This window comes from Euphorbia lathyris, chromosome 4 (assembly GCF_963576675.1).
Source record: "Euphorbia lathyris chromosome 4, ddEupLath1.1, whole genome shotgun sequence".
NCBI classification, from domain to species: domain Eukaryota; kingdom Viridiplantae; phylum Streptophyta; class Magnoliopsida; order Malpighiales; family Euphorbiaceae; genus Euphorbia; species Euphorbia lathyris.
The window spans coordinates 12,112,410-12,133,563 of record NC_088913.1 but is presented as its reverse complement, the minus strand read 5'-3'; the positions used below and the strand labels follow the sequence as shown (position 1 = coordinate 12,133,563).

The following is a 21,154-nucleotide window of genomic DNA, read 5'->3' as shown; positions in this document are numbered from 1 at the left end:
GGTTTCAATGTATATATATATTGAATAAAATGAATTTGATGATTTCTTACGAATTGTTTTTGAATTGAGAAATCTGTTGCGGTTATTGTTGTTATTATTTTGGATTGAAGTCCAAATATGATTCTTATGATACAAAATGGCTAATTGAAGCCAAATGATTTATGGTTATGAAATAGTTTGGAATTTGATAGCTGATAGTTTCTTACTGAGATTTTTGTCTCACGTTTTTAAATGTTTTAATGTTTTTAGGTGAGAAAGTACAGGATATAGAGAAGGTTACCGTCCGATTAGGCGAGGTTTGTAAGTTGGATGCTTATTGTTAGAATTATGGTTAGAACTTTGGTATTGCAATTGTAATATAATGATATGTGGATAAATTGGAGACTCCTAAGTATTGATTATTATCTTTCCATTTCACGCCCGATGCCGATTGAGGTCATTTAGGGTCGGGTGTGACAGTCAATATCAAAATGGCTAACAATACCAACTACATTGTTTGTTTCGTAACAAACATATATCGATCTGCAAAATCGCGAAATCTCAAAGTTTTATTTGAAATTAATCCTAAAATTTAATAATTAATTTTTATAGTTAATTATTGTCTCAAATTAATAGTAATTAAAATTTAATTATTCAATAAATAAATAATTCTTACTATAATTAATTTTTTAAAATTTAATAATTAAATTTAAATAATTTTTTTATAGTTAATGATTATCTCAAATTAGTACTTGGAAATTTTGAAACTCAACTTGTACCAATCCAATAATTAATTTTTCGAGGTTCTTCACTTCACTCAACTACATCAATGGCAGAAACAAAACCACGAGCTTCCTTCTCCTCTCTTCTCCTCTTCTTCCTCGTCTCTCCCTTCACAGCCACCGCCTCCTCTGCTGCCTACCCCACCATCCCCGGCACCGATGATATCTCCGATTTCGATGGTTTTCGTGACGACGGAGACTTCCCACTGCGCCGCGAGGTCTATGGCGGCGGAAAAATCCTTGACATCAGTCATAGATACACAACACATATGCCTTCCTGGGGCTCCAACGATGGGCTTGGGCAATTCCTCTGGCTCCCTGCCAGTATGAAGAATGGTTCCCTCGCTAATAACTCTGAGATGAAGCTCCCAACTCACACCGGCACTCACGTCGACGCTCCGGGACATGTTTTTGATAACTATTTTGATGCAGGCTATGATGTTGATACTCTTGATCTTGAAGTGCTGAACGGTAAGAATTTTTTAATTGAATGTTAACTGTTCGATGAAAGTACTCTTAGAGGGCTTGTTCTTAATTAGTACTAATTTTGTTTGATTTTATGCTGACTTATTGAAATTACAAGGTGTTTATTTTTATTTCTAATAGGACCTGCGCTGTTGATTGATGTTCCAAGGCATTCCAACATAACTGGTATGTGTTTCTCTGTATTGCTATTTTTCTTTTATTTCTTTTCATATTGTGTTTTGAACTTCCTGATGCTTGAAAGAAGAGTCACTTATGAAATTTGAGCTGATCAACCCTGAAATTAGTTGATTAGTGCACTGACGCCCATGGAAGTTTGGGATCGGTTCCACAGAGTTATCTAAACTCTTAACCTTGATTTTGTTTCAATAAAATAACTCAAATTCACATTTAACTTGTTAGTTGATATATATTTATAACTGTCTTCTATGCCACATGGACATTGTTTTTATATACAAATTGATGGGAATGACTTTATTGAAACCAAATGTTTGATTTTATAAGGCTAATGTGTTGATGGCATTTATTTGTTCTCCAGTTGATCTTTGTAGAAAATTAATATGAAGTCTCTCTATTACAGCCATTGTTATGAAATCCTTAAATATTCCTAAAGGAGTACGCCGTGTGCTTTTCAGAACACTTAATACTGACAGGTATTCTTCTGTCAGCAATTATTTTCTAGTTTCACTGAGTTTGTTGAGTTTGAGATTATTTGCAGAAGCTCGTTGTAGCTCCTAAGTAGCCTTTTGTTGCTCTTGCTAGACTGCTGCATCACATGGTTTTTGGTCAATTAGATAAATGTACAATTGTAACTCAAAATGTACTCCATAAAGTTGCATAGGCTAGTTCCCTAGGTTCTCTATTATTGTACTTGTATCTAATTATTTTCAGCTTTATTAAAATTGGTTTGTTAATTTTGAAATTTTTGTACAAAAAACTTGCAAGTTTATATATACGGCCTTTGCCTAATGCATATATAGTCCCTCCAAGTTGCCCATAATGCCGATTGCACCCCGAAATATTGAAAACGAGGATTAACTTCTTAAATTTGCTTGAGATGTCCTATTAGCTCTTTGCTTGTTCAAAATGACATATTGACTTCCTAAACTTCTTTAAAGTGACTTATTGACCTTCTAAACGTGCTTAGGGTGACCCATTGGTCCCCTTGTTATTTTTTTTTAATATGAAAGGTACAAAGAGCCAAAACAATACTTCTGGAGTCCCCTATACTGTTTGAAGTAGAGCTCTCAGTTCATCGGGAGGTTCTCGTAGGTAGATGCCAGTCAGTCTACACATTTGTTAGCTTTCCTGTATAGGTGTGAAAAGGTTACCGTGCATTAGTTTTCAATGAAGGAATTCCCTTAGGAGGACTCGGTAAAGATGGGGTTGATGGTCTTCAAAACGCCCATTGAGTAATTGAATAACTTCGAAACAGGCCGACTCCGTTGCAATAAAATTAAAACCCTGCTCCACAGGCATCTTTAATCAGCTGTATAAACCCCACAATAAACCCTGCATATTTGTTTAAAGTGATGCTCGCTTTAAATTGTCCAAATCTCCACTTTCTCTGTCATGTATGACTTAGAGGGTTAATCATGCCACTTTAAGCAACTTAAAAGAACTAATGGGTCGTTTTCAAAGTTGTAGGGCATTAGACTTCCTACATAAGTTTGGGAGCTAGGGATGTATTAGTCTTATAATTTTCAATATGTACTTCTATAAATAATGTAAATTCATGATAAATAAAAAATTTAATCTAATACTGTATAAATATCATAGAATTGAAGAAACTGCTTTTTACAGACTAAATCTGAAGTCTATTTTCATCCATTCTCAGGAAGCTTATGTTCAAACCTGAGTTTGACACAAGCTATGTCGGGTTCACAAAGGATGGAGCAAAGTGGCTGATTGATAACACTGACATTAAACTAGTTGGTAAATTATTTTACTCATGATTTTTTTTGTAAGGGTATCAAAATGAGTTATTATGTTATAATAGTGTTATGGAACCTATATATTTTACATGATTATATGTGATATAAATGATACAAAAATAATAATCATGTCAAATAGGTATATCTTTGGTGCCCCGTCGTGTTAGATGGCTTTTCCCCCTCATTTCAGTTCATTTATCAATTGGAGCTTTTGAGCCCTATTGATAGTTGTAACTACATTTAAGGCTGTCAATTTCTAACACTACAACATGAGTTACAGAAACAATTCGTTTCACACAACTCGTTTGACATGATTATTACTTTTGTTGCATTTATCTGATGTATAATCATATACGATAATCCATTTTAATACTTCTACACACATTTGAACAAGAATTTCTTGGGAACGATATGGTAGGCTTAGGGCCATTTTGGCATTACACTGCTTTTTGCTGGGAAAGCTGCTTTTAAAGTACCGGAAAGCAATGTCAAACAAGCACTTCAACATGTCTTAGAGGTTGATATTAATAATCTTTACATTCAAGGGAATCATAATTTTATCTTTATGTGCCAATTTTATTGGAAACCTTATATTGCACTAACATATTTGTCTACTGCCAATTGTAGGAATTGATTACTTATCTGTTGCTGCTTACAGTGATTTGATTCCCTCTCATCATGTCTTTCTAGAAAGCAGGGTAAGAGTTGACATGCTGTTAGTGCTTAGAAGATTGCTACTGAAAAGTATTTGTGGCCATAAAATTACTATGGTTAGATCCGGATTATCGAAAAACCGTCGTGGTTACCACGCCAATAACATCTCACGATATGTTTGATGCATGTCACCACGTGAAATTAATTTAAAAAAGAAAGAGAAATGAATTAATTTGGGATATGAGTCAACACACGTCAGATATATTATGAGGTGTTGTTGATATGGTAGCCAAGTCCTGGTTGGATCCGGCTATAATGACTTTAGTGACACAAATTTGCTACTTTAGTGACTTTATTGATTAAGCGTCCTAATCAACATTTCCAGTGAGAATTTGGCTTTTCAAAGTGACTTTATTGATACAAAACGAAAAGATGAGTAATTTTATCGATACAAAATAAACGTTCGTGATCTTATTACAACATTGCGCAAACTTAACTGACCATCGTTGTATGATTAATGGTGTTTATATGGTTCAGGAAATCATTCTAGTTGAAGGCCTGAAACTGGATGCAATTCTACCTGGATTATATTCTGTCCATTGCTTACCTCTAAGGTTGCTTGGTGCTGAGGGATCTCCAATCAGATGCATTCTTATCAAATGATTATTTTCTTTCTATAGTAAGTTTTTGACACCTGAATTTCGTTTATGCCATTTCTTTAAAAACACTGGTTGCTATAATATACTTCACAGCAAATTGCATTTTAATAGCTTAATATGTCGGGAGCTGAGGGCGAGCCTTGGTGCAACGGTAAACGTTGTCGTGTGACCGAGAGGTCACGGTTCGAGTCTTAGGAGCGGCCTCTTGCCAAAAAATTGAAAGGGGAAGGCTTGCCCCCAATACACCCTTGCGGTGGGACCTCTCCCGGACCCTCTCTTAGCGGGAACACGTAATGCACCGGGCCGTCCTTTAATATGTCGGGAGCTCTTATGAACTTGATCCAAAAACGGATTGCCCCTCACTTACAAAGTGTAACGCTAGCATCTGAATTTACTTAAAATTACCTATCGGCCATTTGAATTTGTTTAAAGTAATCTATCAACTATCTAACCTTACTTACAATAGGAGCTTAAATATGTCATTTTAAGCAAGCTCGGAGGGCTCTTGATATATTAGGGTTTTTTTTTTTTAATCTACATCACCATAAATTATTGTTAAGTACCTATTTTACCCTCGTATAATTCCTTGTATACATGTTTTTTTCTTTACTCTATCTTTATATAAGAGTAAAATAAATATTTGATCATAATTTGTGGTGGCATAGATGTAAATAGCGTAAATGATGTAGTCAAAGTTGTTCAATCATTCTTTCATTAATTTTTTAACAGATTTTCGTTGATTTGGACGTTAATATTACGTTAACGTACAGTTCAAGGATGTTTATCTTAAGAAATAAAGAGTTTAGAAGCGATAATGTTAACACTCTTACAGTTTAGTGGGTGTGGATGTAACTTACATGTCTTTCTATCAACAGTGTCCACATGGACCTTAATGACCAAATGAATTTGGTCATTCAGCGTTACATGTAGACTTATTAAATCTAAACCTTAGGATATGCTTTAAATCTCCATCCTAAGATTTTAATAAGCATATATCTACAATAAATGACCAAATACTATATAGCTATTAAGGTCCATATGATTAAAATCGTTCTTTCTATATCTTGAGCTCGGGTGACAGTCTGATTAATGTCTTGCAGGGACAGAGGATGTGCAAGTCTGATAAGAGTAAGACTGTAAATGACAAGGTTGGTGGTGATGATAACTTGGGGCAGGAGACATCATATGTAAATGCCATCGGTGGATTAGCCCGTTCAGACTTCTAAAATCGAGAAATTGATCAAAGTTTCCCCCGATTTGGCTCCCGATCGTTTTTTAGGTTGCGATCTGAGCGAAAAATGATTTTTTTATAAATTGTTTTTTTTCTTTATTATGGTTTACTTTTAAACATTGTCACAAGTTATTTGTTTGTCAACTTTTAAATCACGTAGTTTATATTTTAAAATGGTTCAAATCAAAAAGTTTATATTTGTACTTTTTGTTAAAATATACCAAACTAACGAACAATAGGTGATGATCATAAAAATTTGGACAATATCTTAAAAGATTACAGAAGTTGAATTTGTCTTATCTAAGCTGAAATTTCAAAGTGATGTTCTTGAAACAAACCAAACTTACTAAGATGCTAATTTTAGTTCTTGCCCTTTTTTGGTAGAGGAAAGTTTACGCAAGCCTACCATGCCAACCTACTCTTATCTTTTTCTATAATTGATTGTTTAAGTTAATGCACCTTGACCCATATTTTATTACTTATTTTGTACACTATAACCCACAAATTAATGTTTATTTGTTTTTTTTTTTTTTTGTGGATGTGAATTTTTTTTATTTGTAACTTCTTTTCGGATTTCTCTGTTTGAGTTTGTCGTTAGTTATCTTTTAAATAGATCATTTTCTAATTAAAGTTTCAAACTTGAAATTGTTAATTTAATTGGCTTGAAACCCATAATTACTATATATATATATATAATTATTTAATAGATATTCATTAACAGCTAAACATGTATTAATTATCGGTATAATATAATTAAAGATAAATGCTTTGAACCATTCATTTTTGTAAGCATACTAGTGTAAATAAGGCATGATACATTAATATTAAAAATTTTGATTCTTTAATTATTTTCTCTCCATCTAAATTCTTCATTATATTTATAATATATATTAATCACATACAAGTGTAGTTATAAATGATGGTCTTGAATGTGGCTAATGGATTTGGAGTGTACCTTGAGAAGATTGAGCATTAAAATGTAATTTTTTTTTTATCAAAAATCCCAAAGAAATAATGTTCATATTGTTTGAATTCTTCTTAGTAGTTTTCTTAAAAAAAATATTATTCCAAACAATAAATACAGAAATAAGGTAAAAATTTAGCTTCGACAGTTTGAGTTTAATATTTACGAAACGGTGCAATTTCATGTCTTTTTAATAAAAGGATAAGATAAAAAAAACACCCTTTATCTCCACTGCATACATATATCATTTTATCACGCATCACTAACAGATCACACACATATATACAGGTGAAGAAAAAATTGAAAAAAAGTTAACAAAATGTAGTGCTCTCTGTGTTGAAGAGAAAGAAAATTAAAAATCTAAATATTTTGCCGAATTTAAAAATATTCTGTCTCTAAATCTATTATGAAATCACAAAAAACGTAAAATTCTATTTTTTAGAACCAATTGATGTACAACTGGTGCAGAATATAAGAAAAGAATCTGTATTTTCTAGGGTCCGTTTGGTTTACCTGCTGTTTGATTTTGCTGTTGGAAAGTAAAAGTGATATTGACTGACAACACTAGGAATATTATTATTATACCTTATCCAGTTAACAAAAGATTGATTTCATGTTTTTTAAGCGGAAAATGTTTTTTTTTTCAAGTGTATTTTTATGTTCTCGCTATATTTCAACCTCTAACGTTCTAGTAACCCGATGAAACCTTAAATAACACATTTTCTGTTCATAAAAGTATTAGGATTAAAATTAGGGTAATTAATTTATTAGTCCCTATATTTTGACAAAACACACTGTTTAGTCCTTGTATTTTCAAAAACACATGATAAAGTCCCTAACTTTTTTCTCAATGAACTGTTTAGTCCCTAACATTTTTCTCGGTGAACTGTTTAGTCCCTGCCGTTAGACTCTCATGAAGATTTTGTTAGTCAATTTGGATTTGCGTTCTTCTTTTCATTTCCTTTAAACTCTAATGCATCTGAAATCAACTTTGAATGTTCTTCTTCTTGATTTTCTTCTTAATCGTTCAAATTCGTATGCATTGGGTCTTTTCTTTTTCTTTTTCTTATTCTCCATACAAATAGCTTCTTTTAAATTAGACTTTCTCTTCTAAAGTTTGAAGGTAAATAGTAAAGGGTAATTTAGTCATTTCTGAAGTCATAAACGGTAAAAAAAATATAACAAACAGACGGAAGGACTAAACAGTTCATTGATAAAAAGGTTATGGACCTTACCATGTGTTTTTGAAAATACAGGGACTAAACAGTGTGTTTTGTCAAAATATAGGGACTAATAAATTAATTACCCTATCCGTCTGTTTGTTAGATTTTTTTATCGTTTATGAATTCAAAAATGACTAAATTACCCTTTACTATTTATCAGTAAAAAATAATTCACACCTCTATGTCTTTCTCTCACAACTCGCACTCACAAAAAAAATGGAGAAATGATTGAATCCCCAACCCATAATTGAATCACTCATGCTCACTCTTCCTGTTTGAATTGAAGGTAGAAATCGACTCAATTCTCTCTCGCTTACTCTTCCTGTTCGAATTGAAGGTGGAAATCCTCTTACTCTCAATGGTGAGTTTAATTTCCTCTATATTCTCAACTCATGCTAGGGACTAAACAGTTTACCGAGAAATATATTAGGGACTAAACAGTTCATCGAGAAAAAGATTATGGACCTTACCGTGTGTTTTGAAAATACAAGGACTAAACAGTATGTTTTATCAAAATATAGGGACTAATAAATTAATTATCCTTAAAATTATATGGATGCCAAATACTTTTCTCATGTAATAGTCATACTACTAAATTTATATATTATCCCATAAATATAAGATTACTATGAATAGACAGGAATATATTAAAATTAACTTTTGCCTTTTTTTGGCAGAGCTAAGTCCATGAAGTCGGCCAACCTACTTTTATCATTTTTTTTTTTTTTTTTTTAATCATTGTGTAACGTACGTTGACCAATAATTTGCACTATTATAATTGCATATTTTTTTAAAGAAAAGATTATCCATAAACTTAGAACAATGAAATTTTGAAAATTTGTATATCATTTTTATCAATCTTGATATAAAATAGAATGCCTTATAAGTTCATGGACATCACTATTCGCAAAACGACTACTAAAAATAATACTAAACAATCTATTAGAATTATCAAGAACAAGATCGTAATAAGATTTGAAGGCATGTTGATTAAGATCTAAAACTACCACTTCTGCATCAGTTTTAACAAGACAACCGTCCATATTCTTTCTCTTGAGCCAACTTAGAGCTTCCCGAATACCCATAACTTTCCCTACACGAGGCAAGAAATCACCCCGCGCAAGTTTAGAAAAAACTCCACAAAACTTGTCGTTGCAGTCTCGTAGCATCGTGCCTAAATCCAGCAGATCTGATCCCGAGATAATAGAGACATCCACATTCAATTTAAAGCGAGCTGAAGGAGGCTGTAACCAGCGAATCGCACCCCGAACAAATTGCATATTAAATAATAAAGGTTTAATATATATTTTCAATTGTATACATATTTTTATTTGTTTAAATTATTTTTTGTTTTATTATATAAATTTATATTGCTTTAAGCATTTCGAGGGATTTTTAGTTCCATCTCTGTAAATAATAACAACAATTGACTCTTAGTAATTCGAGGAATAATTAAAATCACTTCCAACCCATTTCATCATTTTTGCTACATCAAACCGCATTTTCTTCATTTCTACATTATTTTTGCTCTAACCCATTTACTCATTTCCTCTCTCCAACACATGGTTTTATTTAAATTATAATATTATATAACAAAATATACAATAATTATATTTATATATAAAAAAGTAAACAAAAAAGTAAAAAAAAAAATAAAAAATATTATTTGAGAAAACCGTATTCATCGAAATAAGAGTACGTTTTGATGATAGGTTGAAGAGCCAACCATCATCTAATCTGCTTTCCAACATCAATTTGATGTTGGTTTGGACATTGTATTCCAATAATACTCTTTATGTTCACTCTTTATTTACTATTTTATTATTAAAATTATTATTTATTGTTATATTTACCAATAATGAAGCAGAAACACACCTCAATAATAAATTATCAATAAAAAATAAAATAAGGCGGATGCTATTAATAGAGAGGATAAAGAGACTCTTAATAGTTTCAGGAGCCATTAAAAAATTGTTGGAGTTAATTTTCAACTCTTTAATTTTAAATTTTAACTGCTGGAGATGCTCTAACATCTTAGTTTATCTCTTAAATTAATACTTTTCTCTTAAAACTTTACTTTCTATACAACATTTCACGTTTTTTTTAATTAGTATGACTCAATTAGAATTGTTTACCTTAATTATTAAAGACCTAATACATTATCAGTCTGAACTTGTTCAAAATAGTAGATTGACTTCCTGAATTTTACAAGTGTCTCACCAACTCTCCAAACTTACTTATTTTGTATCATCAGCTCTCTAAACTTGTCCATAAAAGTATATTAGATTCTTGAACTTTGCAAGTGTCTCACAAACTCCTTAAACTTGCTTATTCTGTAACAACTAAATATAAAAACTTATTAAACCTAAATTTTAAAAATACGTCTTCATCTATTCGAGAGGTAAATTTTTTCGATTCTCCTACCTTTCAACCTATTATAAGAGTTAGTATTGCAGGTTTGAAAGATTAAATGGATGGAGATCGAGAGTTAGTATTATGGTTTTTATATTTAGTTGTTACAGAATAAGTAAGTTTAGGAAGTTGGTGAGATACTTGCAAAATTCAGGAAACTAATAAATTTTTATGGACAAGTTTAAGGAGCTGATGATACGAAATAAGCAAGTTCAGAGAGCTGATGAGATACTTACAAAATTCAGAGAACCAATTTACTATTTTAGACAAGTTCAGGGAGCTGGTAATGTATTTCGCCATTATTAAACCTTTTTTTTTATATAAATAAAAGTAAAATAGAGAAAAAAATCATAAAAAAGTACATTAATAATACATAATCTTTGAAGGATTAGTGTCCGTGGAAGCGGATGGAAATCTATTACAATAACATATTGCCATTCTAGAGGGTTTTTATATAAAAATGTCAAGGTTAAGTATTAAATATCAAAATCTTTGACTAGTTTATAAAATCTTTGACACGTTTTCAATCTCCCCCAAATCTCTATAAACTCCTATCCAATTTCCACATCTTTCAATTAATTGAAAACATGGATCACCACCACCACCATTTCTCAATTATACTTCTCTTCACTCTAGCCACCGTGGTCTACGGTGGTGGCCGGGGCACCGGCCGCGAGCTCGAGAACGGAAAAATCTATGACATAACTCATAGATATGTTGAAGACATGCCTAAGTTTGAGTCAAAGGATGGGATGGGACCGTTCCTACAGCAAACTCAGAGTATAAAGAATGGTTCGATTGTTAATGAAGCAAATATAAACTTGACCACACATTCAGGGACTCATGTTGATGCTCCTAGCCATTTTTATCAGTCTTATTATGAAGCTGGGTTTGATGCTGATTCCCTTGACTTGAAGGTCCTTAATGGTAATTTTACTTTTTTTTTTTTTTTTGAGTTTTTGATTGGACTGATTGGGAGTTTTTGGGTAAATATGTTTTTAAGTCTTTGAGGTTTTATAGTTTTGAAAATTGAGCTTTTTTATTATTTATTTTCTAGATTAAGTCTCCACACTTTAATTTTCAAATACATTGAGCTCATAACTAACGGTTCAGTTAGTTAAACCGTTAATAAAAGGCTTAACACGTGTGAAAATTAACGATGAGAAGTTTAATTCTTAAAATCTAAAAGTTTAGAGACGTAATCCTTAAAATTGAAAAATCCAGGGGCTTAGCCATATTTTTGACATTTATTTCCTTTTATTTTAAAACATAATTTTTAGTTTTTTTATTTTTTTTTTATTTTTTATGTATATATATCCAACAGCTACGCGAAATTGAAATGAAAAAGTTACTTTGTGTTTATTGAATTTGAAATTCTATTTGAATAAAAAGGATTAATAAAAAATATCAATAAAATTAATTATATTAATTTACGTTATATACAAATTCTTTATATTAACTAATTTATATAAATTAAGATTTTCAATTCATTTTTTGGTTTTTGATTGGAGTAGTTGGAAGTCCATTCAAGAAGTGGTTCGATCATTATTATCTTTCAAAACTTTTGATATATTAGGAAAATGAAATAATGTGTTTGTTTTTGGAAAAGTATTAATGTATAAAATAATATTAGATTACTCACCAAAAATAATATTATATTTAATTGATTTAAGTTTTATTTATAAAATAATATTATTTCAGATTCAATGTATTTGTGAAGTGTACCAATTTCGAAATGTTGAATATAAAATAATTCTATTTAATACGTTAGAGTTAAATTAATATTTTTCTAAAATTGTTGAGGTCATTTTAATACTTTATTCCTATTATCTTAAAAACTTTTGCTGACTCGAATTGACTAAATAAATGATATATTAAGAAAAATAAAATAATTTATAATTTATAATCCATAATCTCTAGATATAGTTGTAATTTGATATCTGTAGTTGTTTTTTTGTTTGCTATTCATGAAAAATTAAAGACATCTACTTCGACTTGGATCATCTATTTTAAAGCTTAACCCAATTTTTTAATAAGAAATTAAAAATTGTGCTATTTATGATTATTTCATTTATATTTTTTTTGCAAAATTGTGCTAGCCTACGTCATTAGTATTTTAAAAAAAATTGTGCTACGTCATTATTATTTTTTCTACAATAAGAAATTGTATATTAATGTAATTGTGCTTATTTCATTTATAATTATTTTTTTAACAGGCCCAGCATTGTTAATTGACGTTCCAAGAAATACCAACATCACTGGTAAATATATATTATTCTGGATTATTTTTATTTATTTCAATGATTCAATTTTTTTTTTTTTTTTTTTTGATAAAAGTACTTATATCTTTAATACATGAACAAACAACAACAAGTACAATAAAGAAAGTATAAGGAATAAAACCTTACAAGATCCATAAAAGCATTAAAACGACTACAACGAGCAAAAAAACCCTAAAAGGTATTAAAAACAAAGAATAAGAAAACATATACTTCTCGTAAATCCAAATCCATAGAAAAACACCAGCAATCCAATCATCATTATTTAAGCCATTCTGAATATTCGGATGTGAACTCATCACATCACATCAGCAATTTGACATCCATAAAAGTTAATATTGCTGATGTGTTGCGTTGACCGGTCAACTTTTGATTTTTATGGAGATCAAATTGCCGACATGGCGCATTGACCAGTCACACGAAGAGAGAAGGTAAATCTTTTTCTTAATTTTTAATTTGTTAATAATAAATATTTTTTTATTAAAATATTAATTAGACCTCACTAATTGAAATTGATATCAATTACAAAATAATTACATGGATGACCTGCAATTTAATATAAGATCGAAAAGTAGGAACCATACATTGCAAAGGAGATACTCTTTAGTTCCAACTAAACATACTGGAATTAAACATATTCTAAATCGGCCAGACTAAGACTTAATACGAATCTCGAAGATTCTTTACTGGATATACGAATGAAAAAAAAAATTCAGAATTGGATAAAACTAAATTACACCATTAATTTTTATTAGGTATAATTTTGGAGATTTTTAAATCTTCATATGTGAATACGAATATTAGAAATTCTTAAACCGGATCAAATATCCAAATAAAAATCCAGAATTAGAATGAACCGTTACTTTTTTTTAAGGACCAAAACAAATTGCATCATTAATTTGCATCAGGTACAATTCAGAAGATTATCAAATTTCTTGATTGAATCAAACCGAGCTCACCTCTACTCGACTATGAACAAGTCGATACATTATTCTAACATATTTGATTGTTGCTTATAGCTGAGGTGATGAAGTCGTTGAAAATTCCAAAGGGTATATATCGTGTTCTATTCAGAACTTTGAATACCGACAGGTAAATTCTTAATAATTTCTTACTTAATTTTAACGTTGGACAATAGTTGCAATATGATTTAATGTGAGAATATTAATTTTGTTTGTAATTTTAAGTATATTATTATTAATTTATAAGGGTGACAATTTTAATTATCATATTATAATTATTATAATTATGTTATATTATTTATATATTTTACTTATAATATAAATGTAAAAAAAAGATAATTATGTCAATAATGTCATATCAATTGAATTGTTTCTGTAAATTGTATAATTATATTAAAAAATTGTCACTATTAATTTGTTTTAAAAAATTTATATGTATATACTAAACTCCATGTGAATTAATTTTCAGAAAGCTTATGTATAAGAAGGAATTCGATTCCAGCTATACTGGATTTAAGGCCGATGGAGCAAAATGGCTAGTGGACAATACTGACATTAAACTTGTTGGTAAGGATATTATATTTATTTAAAAAATGTTGAATTTTAATTTTCGAATTATAATACAAAATATTAAATATATAATACAAATTAAGAAATATATCAACAAAGTGAAAACAATTATGCAAATTATATTTTATTGTTTTGAGCATATTAGATTCCGAATCCAAATTAACAAAATAGTAATTTCAATTATGATTTCATGTTATTCTCATTCTGATTTCAATTTCGATTCCATAATTTAAATTATAGTCATAATAAATAAATTCACTTTTATTTGCTAATTCACATGTATATTTTTTTTGTACATTTCCTTTATATTTATATTTCTCTCTTTTTAATATATAATTTCTATTAATTTTGATTAATTTTCTCTTGTTTGAATAAAAAAGGAGTCGATTACTTGTCTGTTGCTGCATACACGGATTTGGCTCCAACACATCTTCACTTCCTTAAAAACAGGGTAAGAAATATCTATCGAAATGAATGTTAGATTTATAAAAAAATAATAATTTATTTTCCTCTTTCCTTTGGATGAATATAAATTTTCCTTTTAAAAAACTTCTCGCTCTCAATTAAGCATTATTAACCTTGTAAATATTAGTATATAGATAAAAAAAATTAAATTATTTAAATTATGTTATCAATTTTATTAAATACATATAAATTACTTTTTACTATTCTAATTTATTTGTAACCGATATTAACTATTCATATGATCAAATTTACCTATAAAATTTTAGGGGAAATTCAATTTCTTCCTTATTGCATAAGAGGATTCATTAATTTACTTCCATGGTAGAAATTCTAATTCATTTTTAGAAAGGAGATTTAGCTTTAATTTTCATTGATATTTAGATAGAAAATGGTCAATTTGAACTAGATTTTCTATCATAGAAATAAAATTGAGTTAAATTTTGTACTGGAAAGATAAAATTATGATATTTTATAGGGGAAAGTTCAAATAAAACCCTTGTGGTTTCACTAATTTTTAGATAAAGGACTGTGGTTTACTTTTTGTCAAAACAAGGACTGAGGTTTCACACTTTTAATAATGCTATTAAAACTATCTTTAACGACCTCAAAATGAAAATTTTCAAGAATTAAAGTTGTTCAATGTCATATTTTCTATAGAACTATATTTTCGATTTTAGAAAATCATCTTTTTTGGAACTTTCTTTCTCTTTACCAAACATCATCTAAATAATCTCGAAATAAAAAAGTTGAAGAATTAAAGTTGCTTAGAATATTAGTAGTTCTTAAAATATGTCATTTTTGAAGTTGTTAAGGGTGATTTTAGTAGTATCAATCGAAAAAGTCCTTATTTTGCTAAAGTTGAAAACCTCAGTCCTCGTTTTGACAAAAAGTAAACCACAGTTCTTTATCTGAAAATTAGTGAAACCACAGGGGTTTTATTTGAACTTTACCCTATTTTATATGATAAGAGAAAAATTGACCTTATTTCAATAATTTTGGAGCGAATTTGACCTTTTAGAATATATCTTTATTTTATAATTTGAGCAATTTTTTTTTATTTTTTTATATTAATTTTTATATTATTTTTTCTTTTTTGTAGAGAATTATTCCAGTGGAAGGCTTAAAACTTGAGGATATTAAGACAGGAGTATATAATCTCCATTGCTTGCCTCTAAGGTTGCATGGTGCTGATGGTTCACCAACCCGATGCATTCTTATTGAATGATTTTTTCCTGATGAAGTTATTCGTTTATCATTATTTTGAGATTAATAATTTCATTATTTTTTTTCGATTTTACGAGCGTGTGAGAAGTTTTATTGTCAATTCTTAATGTGTGAACTAATACGATTAATGTGCTTGACATCTGAATATATGATTGTATTAAGTTTAAATGACAAAAACATTAAAATTCATGATTAATCTATGAAGATGAAGAATATCTATTACAAAAGTTAAATTACAAGATTAATAATGAATGACTAATGTTAAACTAAAGTTGAGTATTTATGAAATTGAAATTATAGAGATTTGTAGTTGATGTGGAAAATCTAGAAGAGGAACTCATAGTGAGACTATAATATCTTGCTATATATACAAAATGAGTCAAAGAAAGGGACATGGACCGACGACTTCACTCTGATGCCTAAGTTAGAAAAGCTTGAGAATGGATGATGATGGATAATAAAATTCTAGGATTTAGTGCTGAGGTACCTTAGTTGCACAATTATTTTATTCTATTTATAAGATGCAAAGAGGTAGTTTGAGAAAAAGTTAATTTCTGTGAGCTAGCTGATGCCCTAGACATGTTTAAAGACGTAGAGGGAAGTATATTCTTTGGTGGGACCACCGAGATTTGACGTTAGCAACTGTATCTTGTATATCTCGGGATGATAGTTTTGATGAATTGGTGCGCCTTCATATTGGTCCACGTGCTATAGATGCGGTTATCTTCCATATCATTGCCTTTAATCTGGACGTATTGATTGGTCCACGTGGCATGTATCTTTATTTGTTTGTTATCAAATGTCCTCCCTCTCTGGTCTACCTAAGTTCTTTAGGGTTTCAGTTTAAGAGCGCCTAGTCAATAATTCAGAGAGCCAAATGACTCTTCAATGTTTGAAGTTCGATGTAGGCCAAAGAGGAAACTGACCGGTGAGTAAGTGTTGTTTCGTCTTTTGGCCGGATTTAACTGGAATGTCCAACATGTGGTCTTCACTCATTCATATGAGTAGTTAGGAATAGTAGAAAGCATGGTAATGATAAGGGTAAGTGATAAGTCACATGGGCCATTATAGGCGCATTTTCAAATCAAATTGTTCTTCCACTAAAAGGTAGCCACATGTTGGGAAACATGCATCATTTTGAAAAGAAAGGAAGTCAAAGGGGTCTCGCGCACTTAAGTGGCCTCTTTAATAGGGTTTTTTTTTTCTGATTGGTCCATTTGTTATGATGCATATCAAAGTCGTCATTTTGATTTCCTAGGGTCATAAGCTATAAAGGGGGGAGGGATTTCCATTTACATTTTTTTTGTTCTTCTTTCATCTCTACTTCTTGTCGAAAATTTTAGTTTTTCCAGAGTTCTTACCATGTTTTTGCAGCCAGTAAGCGTCTCTCTCCTTTCTTTAGTGTATGAAAGATTTGGTTAGGAAGAACTCCCGCAAACCAAAAATCATAGAACCATTGAAGACCTAACTCTTAGTGATACTAAAATCATGAATAAACCCGCTCCAAAACCCATTTCCTCCAAGCAAAATAACCCAAAGGTCTAAGACCAACCTTCTATTAACGGATGGAGAGATATTGGAAGTGGCTAACAAGTACTAAGGAATTCAAAAGTTGGAGGTGTTCTTTCATTCTAAAGAACGCCACACCGATTCCAAACTGGAAAGCCGTCTAGCATTTTCTTGCAATAGTTAAAATGGGTCTCCTCTTTCCTTTAGCTTGTAAACATCCTAGAGGAGTTGAAGTTCTTCCCCAATAATCTTTTGCCAATGCCTGACTGGAGTTGATGGTGATATAAAGTATAAATTCAAATAGTTGGATCCTCAAAAGCCTCGCCTGAATCTGCAAAATGAAGGAGCTGCATGCTAACTGATGTAAGCGCTCTAATGCCAATGTAACTTTTCAATCTCAAAGAAAGAGAAGGAAGAAGAAGAAACGAGGGTAGGTTTTTTCAGCATACCTAGTAGATATCTATAAATCTTGAATCTATAGGTTGTTACACATTATGCTATGCTTTCTGTTATTACCGTTTAAGGTGGCAAGTCTTTATTGGACAGCACGATCCTCCAATAAGAGGTCGTCATGTATAAAGTTCCCTTGTAAGCATTCATACGAGACACTCAGTTTTTATAACATGAGTCACCCCTACTTAATTTTCATCAATAAGTCGGGTCTTCCTTTGGTTAACAGACTCAACCTAGAAAGACTCTGCTCAAGCAACGCTCAAGGCCTAGTTCCAAGAAGATATATTTGGAGAATGACTTTTCACTTGTTATCAGATTCCCCCTTTATAAGAATAAAAAGCCTTTTACGTCTATAAAGAGGAAGCTTTGTTTCCCTCGCCTCTTTTTGGATGCTCATTAAATGAAGCGTGGCTCTCTTTGTTGCAGGTGGTTACGACAAGTGTAAGGTTGTGATGAGGCAATCGTTCATATAACTTTTCAATTTCTCACTCTCTATAAAAAAAAAGGGTTTGTGCCGTTTCTCTTCTTTCTCACTACATATTCCATGCATTTTGTCTACAATGTCTTCCTCTTTTTAAATTTCAAATCAATTTTCTTTTCATTTTTTCTTCGATAAGTTTCCAATTTATGTATTCTTTTAGAGGTTTCTTCTATCAATTTCTTTTTTATTTTCTGTTTCTCTTAGAAATGGACTCCTCTAATGAACTTATACCCTCGTCGGATTTGCCCAATTCCTCCAATGAGGAGCCTTTTAGGGAAGATTCTATCACCTTAGATCGGATTTTTTTTTACTATTTACATGTTTTCCCAAGTCTTCCTTCAAGTAGTGTTTTTACTTTATAGGTCCAATACATCATCAGCTTTTTGAACTTGTCCATAAAAGTAGACTAACTCTCTAAACTTTGCAAATGTCTCACAAGCTCATTGAACTTGATTATTTCGTATCACCAACTCACTGAACTTATCCATAAAAGTAGATTAGCTCCCTGAATTTTATAAGTGTCTCACCAACTCCCTAAACTTGCTTATTCCGTAACAACTAAATACAAAAGGGTAAATTATAAAAATAGGTCAAATGGGAGGCCCATTTACATATTTAACCCATTTACTCAACCTACTACATATCTATACTGATTTTGTGTGACTTTCTCATAATACCCCTAACCTTCCCACTTCCCCCTTACGCGAACGTTCTCTCCCCTCTTCTCCTTGGGTGCGCGAAACGGTTGTTGGCTCCTCCATTAATGATTCCAAGACTTTTGATCTTCATATCTTCCTTTAAATTGCACGAAATCTGCACCATTTCTCCAAATCACAATGTATTTCTCTTTTTTCTCTCTTCATTTCTTGATTCTGCAACTTCCTAATCCTAGAAAATGAAACCATGGTTCTTCATCTTCCTGTTCCTGCTCGTTACTTGGTTTCTTTCTTCTTGTTACCATCAAAGAAATGGTTATTCTACGTTATTTCCATCGTTTTTCCCAGTTTATCATATTGTTATTGTCGCTTTTAAGGGTGAAAGGCGCGAAAAATGTAAGTATCTACTGTTTCTTCTGCGTTTTTCCATGAAATCACTTCGCGTAGTCGATGATTTCACAAAGATCTGTGAAGAGAAAGAGCCTGAAACGTGTCGATCTACTTCGCGAATCGATTAGTTCGCGAAGTCTGCGAGTAGAAAAGTTTATGATTTCACTCGCAGACTTCGCGAAAGCATCGATATGCGACATAGATCTTCACGTTTTAGACCTCGCAGACTTCACAAAACCATCGATTCGCGAAGTAAAATCATCCTTTCCCCTGCACATTTACATTCGCATGCTTCGCTAATCCTCATTTCGCGAAGCCAAAATCGTCTTTTTCCCTGCCTAACACGATTAATTTTTCCTGAAGGTGGTTGATTACATAACATCCCTTTCTGGAAGGCGGCGTATTGGGCTGCAGGGGAGATGACTTTCCTTCATGTATAAGGCGCTAATCCTCATTTCGCGAAGCCAAAATCGTCTTTTTCCCTGCCTAACACGATTAATTTTTCCTGAAGGTGGTTGATTACATAACATCCCTTTCTGAAAGGCGGCGTATTGGGCTGCAGGGGAGATGACTTTCCTTCATGTATAAGGAGAAATTTCCCTCAAGATTGGCACATTCACTTTGAAATGATTGGTTAGGTGAGATTGTGCCAATCTTAGTGTGCACCATGGGACACGTCCATCCCAAAAGGTCTGGACTTCCATTTATCATCCCAAAAGGTCTGGACTTCTTGTAGAGGGAGAAATTTCCGTCCAGATTCGTCACGTTGACTTTGAAATGATTTGTTAGGAGTTTATTGTGGCAATCTTGTTGTAAATTTTGATAATGTTATGATTTTAATGTTGTTATTGTGGCAAACTTGTTGTAAATTTTGATAATGTTATGATTTTAATGTTAGAATCCGTCGTTGTTTGGCATTTTTTGTTATATACCACTTCGCGAATTAGCTTCAAAACACATCGAGGCTTCGCATATGCTAATTAAATTCATCAAGTAAACCAAACATTAGCTTCGCAGGCTTCGCATATGCTAATTAAATTCATCAAGTAAACCAAACATTAGCTTCTCAGGCTTCGCATATTGTCGAATCTGCGAAGTCAGACGGGAGGGAGATAGACACACGTAAATATTAAGGGTATTATGAGAAAGTCACACAAAAACATTTTAGATATGTAGTAGGTTGAGTAAATGGGCTAATTATATAAATGAGCCTCCCATTTGACCTAGTTTTGTAATTTACCCAATACAAAAACAACAATACTAACTCGCAATCCTCATTTATTCGATCTCTCAATCCTGCAACACTAACTCTTATAATAGGTTGATAGGTAGGAGAAGAGAAAAAATTACCTCTCGAATAGATGAAGATGTATTTTTAAAATTTAGGTTTAATAGGTTTTTGTATTTAGTTGTTACGGAATAAGCAAGTCTGGGGAGTTGGCGAGACAGTTATAAAGTTCAGGAAGATAATCTATTTTATGGACAAGTTCAGGGAGTTGGTGATACAAAATAATCAAGTATAAAAAGGTAGTAACGATTATCTTGGCCAATAGATATGTGTATCTTGTTCTTGTATTTTTTTTAAATATTTCAAACAATAAACATATAGATAAGTTATAAGTTTAACATCTCAGTATAAAACAATGCAATATTAAGTTTAACGTTTAACAAACCGTGCAATTTGATACCCTTTTACAAAGGAATAATATACAAAACACTCTTAATGTTGGTGTTAAGAAGTAATTTTACTTCTAATGTTTAAAATGACGCAATTTTACCTATAACATTGACAAGTTTAATGAATTTCAAACATTATTACGAAACTGACTTCTAATAATAAATCT

General features: G+C 31.2%; 2 protein-coding genes across 3 annotated transcripts; both read left to right on the top strand.

Moving 5' to 3' along the window:
- Positions 1-745: 745 nt before the first annotated feature.
- Positions 746-5,912, top strand: LOC136227422 (cyclase-like protein 2). Of its 2 annotated transcripts, none has more exons than XR_010688059.1 (7): positions 746-1,232; positions 1,368-1,412; positions 1,825-1,897; positions 3,082-3,179; positions 3,597-3,695; positions 3,806-3,876; positions 4,370-4,415. XR_010688059.1 is itself a non-coding variant. In XM_066016082.1 (7 exons), exons 1-6 carry the CDS (start codon positions 809-811, stop codon positions 4,493-4,495), a joined length of 837 nt encoding a protein of 278 aa, XP_065872154.1. In that variant the 5' UTR covers positions 750-808; the 3' UTR covers positions 4,496-4,511; positions 5,592-5,912. The 2 variants fall into 2 exon arrangements, 1 of the variants encoding a protein (XP_065872154.1); XM_066016082.1 differs by lacking the exon at positions 3,597-3,695 and adding an exon at positions 5,592-5,912 and having other exon boundaries at positions 750-1,232; positions 4,370-4,511.
- Positions 5,913-10,795: 4,883 nt separating this feature from the next.
- Positions 10,796-16,017, top strand: LOC136227747 (cyclase-like protein 2). Its single transcript, XM_066016486.1, has 6 exons — positions 10,796-11,248; positions 12,538-12,582; positions 13,620-13,692; positions 14,032-14,129; positions 14,513-14,583; positions 15,697-16,017. The coding sequence occupies exons 1-6, from the start codon at positions 10,909-10,911 to the stop codon at positions 15,820-15,822; spliced, it is 753 nt and encodes a 250-aa protein (XP_065872558.1). The 5' UTR covers positions 10,796-10,908; the 3' UTR covers positions 15,823-16,017.
- Positions 16,018-21,154: the final 5,137 nt, after the last annotated feature.